General features: G+C 45.2%; 1 protein-coding gene across 7 annotated transcripts in view; it reads right to left on the bottom strand.

Moving 5' to 3' along the window:
* Window positions 1-17,915, bottom strand: part of VPS53 (VPS53 subunit of GARP complex) — a 146,869-nt gene that overhangs the window by 102,047 nt on the left and 26,907 nt on the right. For all 7 annotated transcript variants that reach the window (XR_005017674.1, XR_005017675.1, XR_005017676.1 and 4 more), the window contains 3 exons: window positions 13,925-14,011; window positions 10,503-10,618; window positions 8,701-8,820 (listed from right to left, as the gene is read on the bottom strand). Coding sequence is in view for 1 of the 7 variants with exons in the window: in XM_036835522.1 (XP_036691417.1) it covers window positions 8,701-8,820; window positions 10,503-10,618; window positions 13,925-14,011 (323 nt within the window). In the remaining 6 variants the exon portion in view is untranslated. The remainder of the gene's footprint in view (window positions 1-8,700; window positions 8,821-10,502; window positions 10,619-13,924; window positions 14,012-17,915) is intronic.

Below are 17,915 nucleotides of genomic sequence, written 5' to 3'. Positions count from 1 at the left end.
GTGATAAAGATGGTCCCAGCTCTGCCTCTGTCACCCTACCCAGCCCACCATCCCCTAACTCCATATTCTTAACCAGATTTGAAACTGTGGTGCCTGAGGTAACATGGATGGACCTAGAGATGACCACATTAAGTGAAGTAAGTCAGAAGGAGAAAGACAAATACCATATGCTAACACATATATGTGGAATCTAAAATATGACATAAGAACTTATCTATGAAACAGAAACAGACTCACAGACATAGAGAACAGACTTATGGTTGCCAAGGGGGAGGAGGGGCGGGGGAGGGATGGATTGGGAGTTTGGGATAAGCAGGTGCAAACTATTATATTGGGTAAGTTCGTCCACATTTTTCCGTAAGATCTTATGAACTTTTTGGCCAACCCAATCTATAGACTGGATAAACAACAAGGTCCTACTGTATAGCACACAGAACTATATTCAATATCCTGTGATAAACCATAATGGAAAAGAATATGAAAAAGAATGTAGGGCTTCCCTGGTGGCGCAGTGGTTGAGAGTCTGCCTGCCAATGCAGGGGACACGGGTTCGAGCCCTGGTCTGGGAAGATCCCACATGCTGCGGAGCAACTGGGCCCGTGAGCCACAACTACTGAGCCTGCGCGTCTGGAGCTTGTGCTCCGCAACAAGAGAGGCCGTGACAGTGAGAGGCCCACGCACCGCGATGAACAGTGGCCCCCACTCGCCGCAACTAGAGAAAACCCTCACACAGAAACGGAGACCCAACACAGCCAAAATAAATAAATTAAAAAAAAAAAAGGAATGTATATACATGTATAACTGAATCACTTTACTGTACAGCAAAAATTAACACAGCATTGTAAATCAACTGCACTTCAATAAAATCCATTAAAAAAAAAAAAAGAAATTGGGGTGCCTGAAAAGATAACCAAAGCCTATGATAAATACAGAAGTACCAGGCTGTGATTTGCAGACCCCCTTGCCTTCTTCTTCAATCCATTCCCAAGGTCACCTCTTGAGATAGTCTAGACTTAGCTGTGCCACTGGTGAGCTACGTGTAATCCTAATTAAGCCACTTCCCCTATGTGGGCCACGACTAAGAATGGTTGTGAAATAAGAGGGTGGGGATGGAGGCCTGGACTAGATGCCTTTCAGTATCCGCTCCAATACTAACTATTCTACCACACCCATCGTACAGCGCTAGCTGGCAATGGCATCCATCTTTACAGGTGACTGGAAGTCGGATGTTTAATTAATGTTGGAGCAGAATAATAAGCTTTTGCACATAAATGTTTCCAAGCATAGTTCCTGAAGTTACTACCAGTGACTCAGATGAGAGAGAAACCATTTCCCTTACTAACAATAATGATGGCACCTATAAACCCAAACCATGATCCGTGCACTTTCAGGGTAAGATGTCAAGAGCAGTCTTTACGATCAGTTGCCTGAGCAGGATCCTAGAAAGATGTCAACATACTTAAAAGAACACAGCTTCGGTCTCACTCCTTTATACTCCTTCCTCTTCCAAAGATGAAAAGTGTAAGTTCCTACTGTGAAGAGATGGAGCAACAGACTCTGTTAGCGGAGCATATATGTGAGTTCAGCTACCAAGACTTCCTAGTCATCGTTAGGAAAATCAACCTACCACTACTAGAGAAGAGGGGAAATAACAATTCCTCCTGGCATCCAAATAAGCTCGGCCTGGTTGGGTGGTGACAACTCAGTGCTGACCACTCGTAGGAGAGGAAAGATTCCCTGTGCTGCCCGGAAAGGAAGGTGAACCAACTGTCTCCTAGCATCCTCCACGCCATGTGACCAAGGGCTGTTCAAGGGCGTCATTCCCTAAATGTGCTATCAGATTTCATAAGGGGTGGCAGCAGAGGGACAGCAAACTATGAAAACCACTTAGACATTTATGGATAAAATAACCCTGATGCTTCCAATACCTTGCGAATGACAGTCCTAAAGAAAAGACCCTCAATGATTCGCAATAAACTGACCTCCCAAAATACAGAGTCTGTACCAGACAGAATGGTTAGTCAGTCAGATTAGTCAGACGCTCCATCTCCAAACAGACAGAATCTCAACCCAGAATCTTAGAGTGACTCAGTGGGATGCTTTGAGATCATCAAGTACAACCCTTACACTTTCTTTTGAAACTTAAGTTCTTTCTGTCATAGTCACACAGCTAGCCAGGCCTTTTCTCTCTTTTTTTTCAAATTTTATTGAAGTATAGTTGATTAGCCAGCCCTTTTCATTCTCCACTTTAGTTTCTTTGATCACTAAGCCATATGATCCCCTCAACCTGCCAAGTACCTGTCATGTATAAGAGGTCAGAAATAGCCCTGAAAAATATGTTTCAGTTCAAAGGTTTCATGGGTTTCAAGGAATGCAAGAATCTTCCATTCTTCCTCAGGAAATACTGACTGATTACTAGACACATTTGCTTTCATGGATATTCTTAAGCCAGAGGATCTGAAATGTAAAGATGACATTAAAGAAAAAAAATCTTTCCTTCAACGCTACATTAACGTTTAAGCATTTTCCAGAAGGGTAGATGGAAGAAACAGCTATATTCAAATCCAAGCCTATGAACTTCATATTTCAAATGTACAGGCAAAGATTTCAGAACACAACCCTTTGTATGACTTCCACAGTTTACAGACAGCAAGCTATTAAGTTAGAGAAGCTGAAGCAGCACGCAGGATGTTAACTCTTCTGCCTTCTCCCCTCCCCCCAAACAAACAAGCTATTTCTATCATTTCCAGATGGTTCTACCATCACTATGTAAACATAAGGGAGGAATATTCACCAGAAATGATGCTAAAAATAAGAAGTCTGGACTTTGCTCAAACTTTTAGTACCTCTTGAAAAAGAACTGTAGTCAGACACTGGAAACGAGAGATTCCTTCCCTTCCGTTATTTTTCGTGTTACTTAATAGTATATATTCTCTATTAATCAACACATTTTTTTTTTTTTTTTACAAATAGAAGTTGTGAAATGAACTAAAAGAAAAGTAAATCCTCCTGTGTTTGCAGCAACCCTACATGATAATGAATGGCTGGAGCCCCAAACTATACTGATAGAATGTTATCTTTTTCTATTTTTAAGGGGAGTGTTATTACAGCAGTGATCACAAAGTTCCTTCAAATTTATAAAACCACTTCTTTGAAAAAAATGTTAAAAGGCAAGGAATCCTAAAAGAGTGCATTCTCTTGTTTGTCCCTATGGTGCTTTTTTATAACTAAAATTCAGTTCTGCCACATTCCTGCCATTCAACAATGCCCATCTCACGCAACCAATGGGTAACCTACTCTTCCCCACATCTCCTTGACCTCATGGTCACTGTCATGGTATGGTCTTCATCTTTTCTAATCCAGAACATAGCCCCAACCTCCAGTCTCTTGTACCTATAACCCACAAGAGTTTTACAAAATACAAGTGAGACCATGCCTTTCCCCGCTTAAAATCTTTTATTGTCCACAAGATGAAGAACGGATTCTTTAGCGAGGCATATAGAATCTGACCCTGCCTACCCAGACAGACTTTCACCTTCCACTGTCTCCCCAAGTACCTCGATGTTCTCTCTCCTATTTTTCCCCCCCTCTCTCTTCTTGTCTTGGTGGTAAGATCCTACCCATTCTTTTAAGATCACATTAAAATTGAATTCTTCTATGACCCCTATCCTTGGCCCCTGAAGGGTCAGTCTATCAATTCCCTGCTGTGCCTGTACATACACTATATCCATCCTATACTGAAATTTTCTATTAGTGTCTCTCATAAAAATGGTGAGCGCTTTGAGGGCAGAGAGTATGTGTTTCTTATCTTTGTGCCCTCAGCCCCCCAGCACAGGGCCTGGGATACAAAAGTGTGTGGTAAGTATCTATTAGGTGAGTGAAGAGAAGAACAAGTGAACAGGAAAAAAGGTCAACTCTGGATTATCAGGAGGGCAAGGGGAGGTGATGTTGCCTCTCCTCCCCCCCCATCCACTGAGAGCGAGCCTGCCTTCTCCAGCCAAGCTTCCTTCTTTCCTGCAGCTCCCAAAGCCCCGTGCGTCTGCTCTCCTGGCTGCTTCACACCCCAGTGCGACATGGCGATCAGGCAGCTCTGAGTGTGAAGGGTTTGGGAAGGATAAGGGAAAGGGTGGTGATTTCCCGAGTGTTCCGCCAAGCTCTGTTCCAACATTCCTTAACAGTTCCTTGGCATTTCACCGCTAAGATGGCACCCTGAGCACGCAGTGCAACTCCTCCCCTTCCTGTCCCAGAAACTCAGAAATAATGAAAAGATTTTGATAAGAATCCAGAACTGGGCAAGAAAAGGAGTGGTAGGCTAGAAACTCTGGTAGGAGAGGATTGAAGACGGAAACCCCTGCCTAAAATGGCTTCTCAGAGATGAAGGACATGAGGGGAGTGGATACCAGAGCAGGAGGGGGGCCCCAGGGAACCGCTGGAGGGATACGTTGGGGTCCTGCAAGAGAAGCAACGAAGCCAGTGCCCAGGTCTCACCCCTGCCTTGAACGTTCAGGTCAGGAATGGGTGTGGGTCTGAGAAGCCCAGCAGGGACCAGAGGGCTGACAACATCCAGGCAGATCAGGGAGCCCTCGGGCCCAGAAGATAAGCCACCAGCAATATCCCACCTGGCAGTTCCCCCAGCTCCAGCTCCACCTCACCTGAGAAGCACAGTCTGTGGCACACGTAGCCGAGCGGCACATCCCGCCTCCCCCTCACGAGCAGGTGACAGTAAAAGAGCATCCCTGATCAGAATGACAGAGAATCTCAGAGCCAAAACTGAGCGATCAGCTAGAAATCACCAAATATTGGAAGAGTGCAAACACCAAGAAAGAGAGTCATCGTGCTCAGCAAACCAAAGACCTGACATCAGAGGACAGAGAAATGGAACAGGTGACTCAGAACTTTAAAACGCATATAGATTATACTCCCTGAGAGACTTAAGAGGATACTATGCCCATGAAAAAAGAATCAACTAGATACCCTGAAGATTAAAGTTGGATTGTTGAAATAAAAACTCAACAGCTGGGCGAAATAACAGGATGGGCAAGATTGAAGAATAAATTAAAACAGGAGGGTTGAGTTGAGGAATTCAGCTTAACACAACAAAAAGATACAAGGTATTTAAAAAAATTAAGAAACAAGGCAGCAGATCTAGAAGTTCCAATATTCATGTACTAGGGATTCCACAAAGAGAGAACACAGAGAACAAAGCATAAAAACTACTCGAAGAAATAAAGGAGGACAATTTCTTGGAATTTAAGAAACTCATGAGTCTTCAGATTAAGAATACAATTAAGGGGGCTTCCCTGTGGCACAGTGGTTAAGAATCCACCTGCCAATGCAGGGGACACGGGTTTGATCCCTGGTCCGTGAAGATCTCACATGCCGCGGAGCAACCAAGCCCATGTGCCACAACTACTGAGCCTGTGTTCCAGAGCCTGTGTGCCACAACTACTGAGCCGGCATGCGACAACTACTGAAGCCCATGTACTAGAGCCCGTGCTCCGCAACAAGAGAAGCCACCACAGTGAGAAGCCTGCGCACCACAATGAAGAGTAGCCCCCGCTCGCCACAACTAGAGAAAGCCCACGTGCGGAAACGAAGACTCAACACAGCAAAAAATAAATAAATAAATTAAGATACAATATTAAAAAAGAAAAGAATACAATTAAGTACAGAGCAACATGAATGAAAAGAGACTTATGTCCTAGTGAAATTCCTGATTCTCCCACCCCCAAATCTCAAATGCTTCCAGAACAAAGTAAATAGATTATCTTATAAAGGAATAAGAATGAGATGGACTTCAGATTTTTAATAGGCACCAGACGACAGATTTGCTTAGTCTACACTACAACAGCCACAAGGTGGAAGCAACCCAAGTGTCCATCAACAGATGAATGGACAAACAAAATACAGTCTATATGTACAATAAAATAGCCAGCCTTAAAAAGGAATGAAATTCTGATAAATGATACAACACGGATGAACCTGAAAACGTGCTAAATGAAATAAGCCAGACACAAAAGGACAAATAGTGTATGATTCCACGTATATGAGGTACCCAGAATAAGCAAATTCATAGATAGAAAATAGAACACAGGTTACCAGAGGCAGGGAAGAGGAGGCAATGAGTATTATTATTTAATGCATACAAAGTTTCTGTCTGGGGTAATAAAAAAGTTTCGGAAATAGAGTGGTAATGGTTGTACGATACTGTGAATTTATTGATACTTAATGCTACGAAATTGTACACTAAAAAATTATTAAAATGGTAAATTTTATGTAACGTATATTTCAACACAATTTTTAAAAAGGAAAAAAAATAAGTAGGCAACATGAATAGACCAATTACCATTGAAGAAACTGAAAGGACAAAGATCTGCCTTGAAAACAGGTGACGCACCTAGATGGTTTTACAGGCAAGATCTGCCAGATCTGACAAAGGATTAGTATCCAGAATACATACAGAACTCCTACAAATCAATAAGGAAGGGATAACTAACTCAGCAGACAAACAGACAAAGGATCTAAACTGGCATTTCACAGAGGAAATGCAAATGGCCTATAATCAAGTGAAAAGAAACTAATCTCACTAGTTAACAGAGAAATGAAAATGAAAGGAACTAGGTACCATTTTTCATCCATCAGATAAATGAAAAGGAAAACTGACAATATCAAGTGTTGTTGAGGATATGGGGAAATGGGTACTCACACACTATGCAGATGTTACTATAAATAAATAAAGCCTCTTTGGAGGGCAAAGGGGCAGCAGTTATTAAAATTTTAAATGCACGTGACCTATCACCCAGAATCTATCCTAGAGAAATACTTGCAGATGTGCAAAAGGGAGTATACTTTTACAATTAGAAGCAAACAGCCTGGTGATATGAAAATGGTTAAATAATCTGTGGTATGTTATACTACAGAATTCTATGCATCTGTTAAAAAGAATGAGATAGGTTTGTATACACTGATGTGGAAAAACCTCTAGAATACACTGCTAAGCTAAAAACAAAGAGAAAGTTTCAGAATGAAGCATACACTATGAGATCATTTAAAACAAAACAAAGCAAAATAAACCCACAATCTAAAACTATGGATTTATTAAAATGCACAGAAAAAAATCTGGAGGATAAGCATTAAATTGATAATAGTAACTACTTCTATGGGTAGCACTGGGGTGTGAGGTATAGTTAAAGAGGACTTAAGTTTCACCTGTATGTTGACTTTTTTCTAATAAAGAAAATGTATATGTGTATTACTTACATAATTAGAAATAAAGCAACTTAGAAAAGAAGAGGCCTGCAGCCATCAGGCCTCACGAGAAAGCAGTTGAAAATGATGGCTCCTGCTGAGTACCGGCCCCTTCGTCTCCTCTTTTTTGACAAAAAAAGGTTGGGATCCATCAATTTTGACTGTCTCTTAGTATTTTCCCTGCTGCTACTTCTAACAGAAAAGGCATTAAATTCCCCACCCCTTATCTTCCTTCAGATCCTCATCTTCCTTCTCTTTAAGCATCTGCCTTTCTTTCTACTGGCTCTGAATCTGGGATTACAACTCAACAGAATAGGAAGTAAAGAACAAATTTAAAGAGGCTAAGTCATCATTTTGTCACATCTGAAGTTCAAGGGCAGACTGTACTTGCAAAGACTACCACAGCGATCTCTCATCCCACGTGCTCTTTGTTTTTTATTATTATTTTTTAATAATACTTTAAAATTTTTTATTTATTTATTTTTGGCTGCATTGTGTCTTCGTTGCTGCAGGCTTTCTCTAGTTGCAGTGAGTGGAGGCTACTCTTCGTTGTGGTGCACGGGCTTCTCATTGCGGTGGCTTCTCTCGTTGCAGAGCACGGCTTCAGCAGTTGTGGCTCGTGGGCTCTAGAGCGCAGGCTCAGTAGTCGTGGCGCACGGGCTTAGTTGCTCCACGGCATGTGGGATCTTCCCAGACCAGGGATCGAACCCTGCATTGGCAGGCGGATTCTTAACCACTGCGCCACCAGGGAAGTCCCCCACGTGCTCTTTATACCAATGGGACTTTGACACTCCTCCCGTTGGGGGTGGCAGAGGCTATATCCCTTCCTCTTGAATCCTGACAGGCTTGTGACTACAGAAACGACTCTCTGTGACTTCTAAGACCTGGTTCTCTTGGCATGCTCATTCATGGCCCCAGCACCACCTCACCATGAAGAAGCCCAAGCAGCCCAGGGAGGACAACCCAGCTGAGCTCGCAGCTGACAGCAAGCACCAATCTGCCACCCATGAGATTAAACCAACGGATCCTCCAGTCCCCTGTGGAGCTGCCCCAGCTGACGCTGCACGGAGCAGAGATGAGCTGGCCCTGCTGGGCCAGCCTACATTACACGAGCGATATAACTGTTGTCATCAGCCACGAAGTCCTGGGTTTTGTTGGTTTGTTACAAGGAAACAGACAACTGGAACAGTTGCCCTCACGAACGTGGGCTTGGTTCACTCCAGTGAACCAGGCCAGCAACTATCTAACACAGGTAGTGTTAGAAGACATGGTAAGGAGGTGGTGAGGGGACATAGAGGGGACGTCTGCAACAGACAGAGTCAGATCAGGTGACCTCTGAGGCTCCTTCCCACAGTGAGATTGTACAATGAACATCCTGAGCTGAGTGCTTAAGCACTTCCCAGCACCACCTTTTCTTAAAAGGGAAGATCGTTTTCTCCAATGACGTTTTACCTTTCAGAAAGCTGCCGGATCTGTGGAATTCCCATATATTTGTGGAAGTGCTCCAGAACATTCATTACGCCCTGAAGAAGATTAGCAACTTCTCCATACTGCCTTCTCCTGGTCATGGCTCTGCAAGGAAATAGGAAGTTGAGGACTCCAGAAAAACACTAAGGACACAAGATACAGATATGGACCAACCTACTCTGTGCTCTAAAATAGACATCAACTCAACTTAATAAGCATTTCCTGAGCACTGAATATATATGGTGCTGTGCACTGGGGGAGAAAAAAAATAAGACTGGGTCCAAATCCTTAAGGGGACATGAGTTAGTAAGGGAGAGCGACAAGGACACATCTAAGTAGTACCAAGTAGGATGAATGGAGCTCTAAACAGAAGTCCAAGTTATGTGCTCTGGGACGTACAAAAGAATGTGTGAGTGATGGAGTCTCCCTGGGTGGGGGAAGGGGAATCTGGGAAGACTATGGATTTGGGATTTGGGATTTGGGATTTGGGATTTGGGTTGGGTATTATGGATTAGTTGGCTTTTGACAGACAGCAGGGGTCGGGATGTTATTATTTGAGGGTTACGGCATTTGAGCAAACCAAACACATCTCAGGACACAACAAAGAGCACGTATATGCACTTACATGTTAACTCAAATCTGTAGACTTTAAGCCAATGTTAAGCAACTCTGTGTATGTTTAGGTATGTTTAGTTTCCCTGCTGCTAAGGTTAATGAAGCTTAAATAAAAGGATGCTGATAAAATCAACAGTTACACACAGCAAGGAAGGAACAAACTATTAGATCTAAAATTTTCATTAGGATTGGGTTTTTAAATTAAATGTATAATTTATGACTTCCTTTACAAGGCATTTAAAAAGACAGGATCAAGTTCAAGCCAAGGAGTTATGTTGCTACCACTGCCTGGTCTGCTGGTTTGTTGGAAAGCACTGAGCACCTGGGGAAAGGGACAAGGACATGGGCCTGCTGACCTCTCGGATCACTGCTCGCAGGAGAACAGGCCAGGGTTCACTGAAGACCATGCAATGTGTGGGAGAGACCAGGAAGGAGTCTGTCCCCTATTCGCCCCAACTTTGGATACTGTGTCTAAATTCCTATGGAGGTGCTCTTTCTCTATCCACACACGAGATTACACTGAGGCTGGGACAGGGGCAATTCTCATGAGACAGACCACAAAAGTGAACAGGAATATCAGAATCTTCTAGGAAAGGAGGCCTTTGGGCTGCTTCGTTGTGGTCAATAACCAACTCTTCCTTTTAATACTGTTTCTCATGTTCTCATGTACCATTCCCTATAGTTCCCTTATAAGCCAAACAGAAAGCTTCTGCCTTTGAACAAGTGGGTGGAAAAAAAAAGAAAAAAGTGGGTACAAGGATATGTTTCCGTAAGGCATGTTCAACGACAGTGCAACTGAGCCCAACACAAGCAGGAAAACCTGCCAATGCGCAGGCTGGGGGCGTGATTACAGCCCTACACTGCCTCGTCAGCCTCCGTGGTAGAGATCTACCACACGGAAATGACCTCTGCTCTTGAAGTCATTCTCCGCATGCTTTTTGGGCCCCTTCAGACTCCCCTGCCCCTCACCTCAAAGTGTCGGGTGTCTGTTACACGTTGAGCACCCGAGGGCACAAAGCCAAAGTGGTGACTAAACATCTGAGACTGCTTTGCAGGAAGTGGGCCAGGATGATGAGACTCTCCTGGCTGAGAAGTAAATAAACCTACGGTGCCATCTCCTCTGTGACACGCTTATTTCCCGTGGACCCGAAAGGGACCGCTGACGTGCTTACTCGAGGGAATCAACGCCGCCCGCCAGCATGTGCAGGTGGTTCAGCGTCGTGATCGAGGTGGTCAGGTGGCGTTTGGCGTGATCTAACTGCTTGATGTCGCGGGTGATTTCCTTCACCTAAACAGTGAAAAACCACAGGAGAAAAAGGAGGAGGGTTAAGACAGACGTCAACCGGTCTGCAAGTGGCCTCGGGAGACAATAATGCAAACGAAATAGGGACAAACATGCCTCGCGTTAGCCCTTGGAGAAAACACAGGTGTCCTCCCAATACATACTCAAAATAATTTCCTATCAGCCCGTTTACATCTAATTTGGCATTTCTTCAGCAGACTTTACCCAGGGTTACAAAATCCTCAGTTGTGAGAATGAAATGAACTTTATTCTTCACCCCAAGTAAAGTGGAGTGAGCCACAAAGTAATTGAGTATGGAGCACACGGTGTCCAGGAGCCAAGGACGGCGGATCTCCTCCTGAACAAGGTCAGGGAAGTATGCCTTCTGGCACCGGGGTTTCTAAGTTCGGTACAAAATGGATAGCATAGTATGAGTCAGCTAATTCTATTGAGATGGGCTTTATTCGTGGATCTAGGGTTTATTATCCGGTCTCCAGAAGATTTCTCCTCAAATCTCAAGAAGACTGAAATGTAACCCCCGCAAAGTAAGCTTAACATGACATCATTAAGAGCAGAGTCTTCAGGGAGACAGATGGCAATCAGGGGAGTAAAATTCCACCAGTGTTGATCCAGCGGGTCCAAGAGAAAGAAACTCTGTAGCTGGGAACGTAAGTATGTTTCAGTCACTAGAAAAGTACATTCAGTAGTGAGGTGGGAACAATTCTCCACCTTTACTAACCCTAGGCGGACTCTTCCACTAAACTGCCTGAGTCCATGCTGAACAAGAAACTTTCTGAAGAGCAATTTGGTTCCCCAGGTTCTATGACACCCGGAGGGAAGGGAGCGCCCTGGATACCAGGCACAAACATCCTAGTTACTGGAAACACAGGTCTCCCATTAAAAGTGAAAAAGGCTGGTAGTGAGTTAAATTCACATGACCTGATTTTTTAGAATTTGATCATCCTGGGTAGAGTTATGAAGTAAAGGTCACGACCTGTACAGCTCAAATCCACACCCACAAACCCGCAAGGCTGACCTGGATCCTAGCAGAAAAAGCCTCTTTCACGGGGACTTGGCCCATCAAGCCTGCTCTCTCTGTGACCCTCAGGCCACCAAAATGTCTCTATTTCTATGGTGGGGGTTTGGGGAAGAGGTGAAGAACCTACCACGCCTTTACCAAATTACTGAGTTTCGGGGGAAAGACGATCAAGAATGATATAATAAACTAGATATAGGAATTCGGCCTTATAATCTAATCACCCTTCCAACCCTGAAATAAATCATCATTCTCTTTCCCACCAAAAAAGAAAATCCCTGTACCTCTTCCTGGGTTCCTTAGCTCCAGCACTAGCATCAGGGGTCTTGAACTACTGTTGTAAAAGTCAGCGTCATCTACCACTCTTCTTGTTCCTGCAGGTCCTGCATCATTAGTCAGTCATTAAATTCTGAACATTCTTCCTCTGCCTCATCTCAAGAATCTGTCCTGCTCCTCCTTCAGGCCCTCGCTGCTTTGCCCCGGAGCTCACTGGTCCCTTCACTCCCAGTGTTCCCCATCTCTCCCCATCACACACCCTGTGCTTCTCTAGACAAACCCAACTTCTTGTTATTCCCCAAATAATTTAGCCCTTAATCGCAGCTCACGCAAGGGGTGCTCAGGCCAAAGTCACACGAGACCGGTTCGCAAAACAGAACGCTGGTCGTTCATTTACCTTAACTGTTACCCCTGGGCAGCCAAAAAAGGACAGAACAGGACATGGCAGGTTTGGGAGTCAGACAGTTCTCGGGTTGAATCTCGGCTCTTCCACTCACCAACTCGGTGTCCTAGACCAAGTGGCTTAGCCTCACTGAGTCTCAGTTTCCTCACTGATAAAATGGTCAAACATAAAAATAATAATGAGAGTAAAACCGAGTTCATAAGGCTGTTGTGAGGCCAAAGTTAGATCACTTGTATAAAGGAACGGGCACAGTGCTCGGCACAATGGAAGAGCTCCACAAATATCCTCTTCTTCCTTTTAGCAAAGCGCTGTCTGGGGAAGCAGACTGCTTTTTTTTTTTTGGCCACACCACACGGCTTATGGGATCTTAGTTCCCTGACCAGGGATCAAACCCACGCCCCCTGCATTGGAAGCGCAGAGTCCTAACCACTGGACCGCCAGGGAAGTCCCAGACTGCTTTAAAATAGAACATCTAATGGTGTTAGGAGCGGTCTACTCAGACTGTTACTGCATCCCCCCTCGGCTTGAAGAGGGAGCGTGGTCCAGACTAGCAGATCAGAATCCTAAGTGCTCACCGAATCTCCACAATTCTGTGATGTACACACAAATATTACCTCCACTTCACAGAGAGGCAACTGAGGTACAGAGGGGGTAAGTAACTTGCTTAAGGCCCCCAGGGAGGAAGGAGAGAGGGTGGATCTGAAGGCAGGCGGTCTGACGTCAGAGGCCATGCTGCTCACTAATGGTATCCAAGTGTCCCCTCTCCCACCCCACCGCCCCACGCCCTCCGCTGAAGCCGGGCCCGCCCCCGCCGCCTTCCACAGCCTGTCCAGTCTTGCCAAATGGCCACTGAAGAGAACTGAAGGGTCCATGGGAGTGTGACCTCGGATCTGTTCTTGAGTAGATTATAATAAGATGTAGGCAGAGAAGTCTGGGAGGGTTTAGGAGTTTTTATAACCAAAACGAGTAGGGGGAAGAAAATGACATTAATAATATCTTTCATTCATTAAGCAACTAACCCCAGCCCAGTACTATGCTCTGTGCTCTTCATACGTTGAATTCTTACAACATCCCTCTGAGGTAGTTATTATTCTTATTAAGAGCGGAAGAAACTGGCGGGCCCCTCGGTCGGCGGAGGCCTCTGAGCACATCACCCGAGGGCAGCACTGCATAGAGGGGGAGCTTAATCAAGCCCCTCAGCACGTATCACAGGCAGGATGCGGCCCACCTCCCAGATCCAGGTCCAGTTTTCAAGCAATGCCAAGTCACATGTCACACATCTGAACTGAGAAACACGTGATATAAACAACTGCTAGAGACAGGAATCCAAAATGACTAGGAAACTATTTTGGGGAAAGGAGAAGAAGAGAACTTTCCCTGTTTAAAAACAGGGCTGCAAATACAGGGCAGCAGAGATAGTGAGTCACTACATGTCTAGCGGCACCTCCTGAATGGATGTCGTCCCAGGGCCAGCATTGGAGACGTGGGTGCTGTAGTTGGCAGGAAGAGGGAGAACAAGTCTATTAACTAGTATGACTGGACGAGAAGCCAACTTCCTCTTCTGGCGCAAAAATGCCAGGAAGAAACCGAAACTCACCATTTGCTCCGATTTTTCTGCTTTGTCCTTGATATCTTTGATTTTTCCAAAGAGTTGCTGAATCGCTTTCTGGGCCTCTTCAAGTGCCTAGAATAAGAGGAATAAATGAAAAACAAGGCAGCACCAGTCCCTACCCTGTGATCAAGTGCAGCCTCAGAAGAAAATGCCTAAAGCTCTCTTGCTTCGTTGCACTTGCATTGACAATTTTACCAGACCTGAGACCTAAGCAGCAGCGGCAGAGGGAGTCCAGCATTTGGATACAGGCAAATAAACACTCAGAGTTCTTGCCAAGTTGCATCATAAAGTTTTAATTTAAAAACTAAACTATTTCCCTCTATATCAGTGATTACTACACATACTGATGACAACAAATAAATAAGACATGCACATCTGTGTGTATGTGTGTGTGTATGTCTGTGTGTGTGTGTGCACGTATGCAGTAACCTTCAAAAGTCTGAAGAGAGACACAGGTGGCTCCAAGTTGGGGGCAGGGGAAGCTCTGGGTTTTGAGAGTTCCAGAAGACGGTGCCTTCAAAAAAAAAAACAATCACAGCTGTGCACGGGGACTCCAAAACCGTGGGCAAACCTTAAAGACATTTGTAAGTACCCCACTTGGAAACCAATGAAATGAAGTTAGAAAGGAATACTTACACCTAACGGTGAGCTAAATGTTTCCACTGAAATAAAAACCAACAAAGATGGATGCCACCCATTAAAAGCATTACAACACACAGTGGTAACTGCGTGAGTCTGGGAAGCAGTATTAGGGGAGGGAGAGGGCGCTCAGCCGCACACGTGAAGAACACACGTACTGGTGAAAGAGGCAGCGGCCAAAGAAGAACTCCCACTTCATTTCATTGCACGCACTTTATTTTGGATTTAAGAGTGGCCTAGCGGGACTTCCCTAGCGGTCCAGTGGTTAAGACTTCGCCTTCCAATGCAGGGGATGTGGGTTCGATCCCTGGTCAGGGCACTAAGATCCCACATGCCTCGCGGCCAAAAAACCAAAAACATAAAACAGAAGCAATAGTGTAACAAATTCAATAAAGACTTTAAAAATGGTCCACATCAAAAAAATAATAAATAATAAATTAAAAAAAAAAAAAAAGTGGTCTGTCCTAACATGGCTTCCCGAGCCCTTTGTAAACGTAATGCCAAGGCCAGCATCGCCCTAGAGCTGTGTGTGGCCATCTGTGCCTGCAAGGGGGAAACAGCCGGCCTCCCTGAGAACACCCTGAGAGAGGAAAAACAGCAAAGCTGCGACGTGGGGAGAAAGTCAAAAGCCCTGACAGAGTTATTTGAACCTCCGCCTTCAGCAGAACCCAGCAGAAGAGCTACATCTAGACTGTGAACTAACACGTTTTCTTTATGGCTGAAAAACATCCTCAAAAAGCAAACTTAAGTCTGCTTCCGCTGCAGGAAGTTCCTTCCTTGTTGGAAGGAGGGATTGTATCTCCCTGTCTTTCCCGGGTTTCCGGGAGGCCCACTTCTCCTGATGCCGGGACTCCTTCCTTCCCCTGCAGCTCCTCGCCCTGTGTGTGGCTCAGTCCCAGACAGAGCGCTCTTCTGACCTTCTTCATCTCTGGGATCTGCAGGGGTTTCACGCCTGGGGACAAGGATGCCGAGCTGCTGTGTGTGACTACGTTACAGCTTCCTCTGCCCGTTTGTTGCCAAGTCTGAGGTGATGCTAGTCGAATAAACAGCGGCTCACACCACCTCCTGGGACAGGCAGGGAGTGGGCGTTTGCTCTGCTGGATCGCTTCACTTATATCTACCAAGGCTGGGGAGCAAAGAAGCTTTTATACTTGTCATTTCTGCCGCCCGGACAGAGGTATTTTAATCATCAGAAGGTTTGGTCTTAGAACAACAGTTGGCATTGCTATCAGAGACCAAAGTCCGTAACTCGGGAAGTTTTACCTGAAGAGTAGTAACCAATCAAAAGGGGCGACGGAATGGAATTGGGTCTCACTGGCAGCCCCTCTCACACCCATTCCCTCCCAAGAGGGTGCCTCACTCAGCAACTGCTTCCTCTCTGCTTCCTACCATCCTGCCTTCCTCACTCCCAGATTCAGCACCCCCAAAACAGTTGTGGTGCAGTGAGAAATCCCGCCACTTTCCAGCCAGAAGGCAGGAGTTTGAGGCCTGTCTCTGCTGTCACATACCAGCAGGACAACCTCTCTGGGGATCAGTTTCCTCGTCTGCAAAGTGGTGACGATGCCACCTACTTCAGGTGTTGTTGGGACGACTCAATGACATAATAGGTGTTGAAAGCTACACAGATATTAGGTCTATTTCCAGGGCTTTTGACCAGCCTGGGCAAATGCATGTTTGCACCTAGGGATACATACATATATATCAAGTGGAGATATCAAGATGGACATATGAGTCTGGAGCTTGGAAGAGAGAAACGGAAATTCAGAAGTCATCAGCTTACAGATGATACTTAAGTCTGTAGGACTAAAAATCACCTAGGAAGAGGGTACAGACAGAAGAGAAGAGAAGAGAAGACAAGATGGCCCAGGGCTGAGCCCTTGGACACTCCAATGTTTAGCAGTCTAGGAGAAAAAAAGGAGGGAGGGAAGATGCAAGAGAAAAACCACCAGTGACAGGAGAGAAAATCAGGGACTATGGTGTCACAGAAGCCAAACAAAAGCATTGGAAGGAAGAGGAAAAGAGTGATTATGTCTTACATTGTTGAAAATTCACATAAGATTAGGACAGAGGATGACCACCAAACTGGACAGCAGGGAAGTCGTTGATGACCTTGACAAGAGTGATCCCAGTGGAGACAGTGCGTGTGAGAACAGGGGCCAGCAAATGATGGCCTCGGGGCCCAGCCCAATCTGCCACCTGTCTCTGTAACAACGACAGCTTGGATCACACCAATCCCATTCGTTTAGGAATTGTCTGTGGCCACTTGCTCCACACGACAGCAGGGATGGGTAGTTGTCAGAGACCAGATGGCATGTAAAATCTAAACTACTTACTACCTGGTCCTTAATAGAAAATGCTTGCTGACTCCTGGTATAGACTATTTTTTCAAGAAGCTTTTATTGTGAGAAGACAAGAGAGTAAACAAGAAGAGGAGAAACTGATTGGGGGGTGGGGGGTGGGTAACGGGACAATTACAGAAGAGAAGGACTTTTTTATAATGTTCTTGAATTGTTTACTGTTTAAGTACCAGCTCTCTAACAGGGCTGTAAGTACCCTTTAGAGTGTGGCCCAAGGATATGAATGGCACTCTTAGATGCCCTACGGTTCAGGCAATTGCCCATTCTGGTGGCCAGAATGACAGGCCCAGCTGATAATTAGTCTCAGTATAAATTACCACTAGCTCCTTCTCACTCCAAAAGTGACTCTGATGATAAATTGTACGATCACCTCAACTACAGCATCTAACCAAAGCTGGAGCACAGCTGGAACTCGACAAATATTTGCCAACAGATTAAAAACATCGTGGGGCGCTTCTCAGAAGAGTAGCAGTGCTGCGGGTACTGTTCTGGATGAGGCAGGCCGACACCCACGGCTTTCCCTAACTCCAGGCACAACGGTAAGCAGTGGTTCAAAAACACAGCATCAGGGCTTCCCTGGTGGCGCAGTGGTTGAGAGTCTGCCTGCCAATGCAGGGGACACAGGTTCGAGCCCTGGTCTGGGAAGATCCCACATGCTGAGGAGCAACTGGGCCCGTGAGCCACAACTACTGAGCCTGCGCGTCTGGAGCCTGTGCTCCGCAACAAGAGAGGCCGCGATAGTGAGAGGCCCGCGCACCGCGATGAGGAGTGGCCCCCGCTTGCCGCAACTAGAGAAAGGCCTCGCACAGAAACGAAGACCCAACACAGCCAAAAATAAAAATTATAAATAAATAATAAATTAAAAATTAAAAAAAAAAAAAACACAGCGTCACACTTTCTGCAACTGTTATCTATTTGGCTAATGTGGAATCTAATGCTCCTGATGCTGCCAGGGGTGAGTGAATTCTAACCCCCCGGAA

The sequence above is a fragment of the Balaenoptera musculus genome, chromosome 20, assembly GCF_009873245.2.
Source record: "Balaenoptera musculus isolate JJ_BM4_2016_0621 chromosome 20, mBalMus1.pri.v3, whole genome shotgun sequence".
Classification (NCBI taxonomy): Eukaryota; Metazoa; Chordata; class Mammalia; order Artiodactyla; family Balaenopteridae; genus Balaenoptera; species Balaenoptera musculus.
The sequence above is the reverse complement of the archived record's forward strand: the minus strand, read 5'-3'. Positions and strand labels throughout refer to the sequence as shown.